Raw genomic sequence first — 2,500 nt, 5'->3', positions numbered from 1 at the left:
GCAGGGGACTCTACTGGCTGAGGCAGGGGACTCTACTGGCTGAGGTAATGTATTGACGGCTGAGGCAGGGGTCTCTACTGGCTGAGGCAGGGGTCTCTACTGGCTGAGGCAGGGGACTCTACTGGCTGAGGCAGGGGACTCTACTGGCTGAGGCAGGGGTCTCTACTGGCTGAGGCAGGGGTCTCTACTGGCTGAGGCAGGGGTCTCTACTGGCTGAGGCAGGGGTCTCTACTGGCTGAGGCAGGGGTCTCTACTGGCTGAGGCAGGGGTCTCTACTGGCTGAGGCAGGGGTCTCTACTGGCTGAGGCAGGGGACTCTACTGGCTGAGGCAGGGGACTCTACTGGCCGAGGCAGGGGACTCTACTGGCTGAGGTAATGTATTGACGGCTGAGGCAGGGGTCTCTACTGGCTGAGGCAGGGGACTCTACTGGCTGAGGTAATGTATTGACGGCTGAGGCAGGGGTCTCTACTGGCTGAGGCAGGGGTCTCTACTGGCTGAGGCAGGGGACTCTACTGGCTGAGGCAGGGGTCTCTACTGGCTGAGGCAGGGGACTCTACTGGCTGAGGCAGGGGTCTCTACTGGCTGAGGCAGGGGACTCTACTGGCTGAGGCAGGGGTCTCTACTGGCTGAGGCAGGGGTCTCTACTGGCTGAGGCAGGGGACTCTACTGGCTGAGGCAGGGGACTCTACTGGCTGAGGCAGGGGACTCTACTGGCTGAGGCAGGGGTCTCTACTGGCTGAGGCAGGGGTCTCTACTGGCTGAGGCAGGGGACTCTACTGGCTGAGGTAATGTATTGACGGCTGAGGCAGGGGGGGTCTCTACTGGCTGAGGCAGGGGACTCTACTGGCTGAGGCAGGGGACTCTACTGGCTGAGGCAGGGGTCTCTACTGGCTGAGGCAGGGGACTCTACTGGCTGAGGCAGGGGTCTCTACTGGCTGAGGCAGGGGTCTCTACTGGCTGAGGCAGGGGTCTCTACTGGCTGAGGCAGGGGACTCTACTGGCTGAGGCAGGGGACTCTACTGGCTGAGGCAGGGGACTCTACTGGCTGAGGCAGGGGTCTCTACTGGCTGAGGCAGGGGTCTCTACTGGCTGAGGCAGGGGACTCTACTGGCTGAGGTAATGTATTGACGGCTGAGGCAGGGGTCTCTACTGGCTGAGGCAGGGGACTCTACTGGCTGAGGCAGGGGACTCTACTGGCTGAGGCAGGGGACTCTACTGGCTGAGGTAATGTATTGACGGCTGAGGCAGGGGTCTCTACTGGCTGAGGCTGGGGTCTCTACTGGCTGAGGCAGGGGACTCTACTGGCTGAGGCAGGGGACTCTACTGGCTGAGGCAGGGGACTCTACTGGCTGAGGTAATGTATTGACGGCTGAGGCAGGGTCTCTACTGGCTGAGGCAGGGGACTCTACTGGCTGAGGCAGGGGACTCTACTGGCTGAGGCAGGGGACTCACTGTTTACTCTTTCCCCCTCAACAGATGGCTGCAGAAATATGGACTGTGTGTGTGTGTGTGTGTGTGTGTGTCTGTGTGTGTGTGCCTGTGTGTAGGACCCAGGTACTACTTACCCTGAGGAAGGAAGGGAAGCCCACTCCGTAGTATCCCACAGCGAAGTAGTCTGGCTTGGGCCGGATCACCTTCACAATGTTCTCGTAGAACTGAGCCTGCTTCCTCTGTAACAGGAAGTAACCTTCAGGAAGACTCAATGTACTGGATGCAGAATACCATGTGTACACACACACGCGCGCGCACACACACACACCACACACACACACACACACACACACACACACACACACACACACACACACACACACACACTGAAAGCCCCATGTCAAAGTGTTGTCCATATGATAATACATAGAGTTCTATACCAGTAGAATATACCACGTCTCCTACAACAAGAGGACAGTTTCTATACCAGTAGAATATACCACGTCTCCTTCAACAAGAGGACAGTTTCTATACCAGTCGAATATACCGCGTCTCCTACAACAAGAGGACAGTTTCTTTACCAGTAGAATATACCACGTCTCCTACAACAAGATGACAGTTTCTTACAACAAGAGGACAGTTTCTATACCAGTAGAATATACCACGTCTCCTACAACAAGAGGACAGTTTCTTTACCAGTAGAATATACCACGTCTCCTACAACAAGAGGACAGTTTCTATACCAGTAGAATATACCACGTCTCCTACAACAAGAGGACAGTTTCTATACCAGTAGAATATACCACGTCTCCTACAACAAGAGGACAGTTTCTTTACCAGTAGAATATACCACGTCTCCTACAACAAGAGGACAGTTTCTATACCAGTAGAATATACCACGTCTCCTACAACAAGAGGACAGTTTCTATACCAGTAGAATATACCACGTCTCCTACAACAAGAGGACAGTTTCTTTACCAGTTGACCATGTGATTAGAGTGAACTTACCAAGGAGGCACTGAGCTGCTCAAAGTCAAACATCTCATTCTCATACTGGTCTGCCAGCTC

General features: G+C 54.7%; 1 protein-coding gene across 1 annotated transcript in view; it reads right to left on the bottom strand.

The window, feature by feature from the left end:
• Positions 1–2,500, bottom strand: part of LOC121844051 (dedicator of cytokinesis protein 1-like) — a gene marked incomplete at both ends in the record, with an annotated part of 85,386 nt that overhangs the window by 48,833 nt on the left and 34,053 nt on the right. The window contains 2 exon segments of the mRNA XM_042313920.1: positions 1,567–1,671; positions 2,441–2,500. The exon segment at positions 2,441–2,500 is cut by the window's right edge and continues 30 nt beyond it. Of these exon segments, the coding sequence (XP_042169854.1) occupies positions 1,567–1,671; positions 2,441–2,500 (165 nt within the window).

Source organism: Oncorhynchus tshawytscha, unplaced genomic scaffold (genome assembly GCF_018296145.1).
Source record: "Oncorhynchus tshawytscha isolate Ot180627B unplaced genomic scaffold, Otsh_v2.0 Un_contig_6825_pilon_pilon, whole genome shotgun sequence".
Classification (NCBI taxonomy): domain Eukaryota; kingdom Metazoa; phylum Chordata; class Actinopteri; order Salmoniformes; family Salmonidae; genus Oncorhynchus; species Oncorhynchus tshawytscha.
The sequence above is the reverse complement of the archived record's forward strand: the minus strand, read 5'-3'. Positions and strand labels throughout refer to the sequence as shown.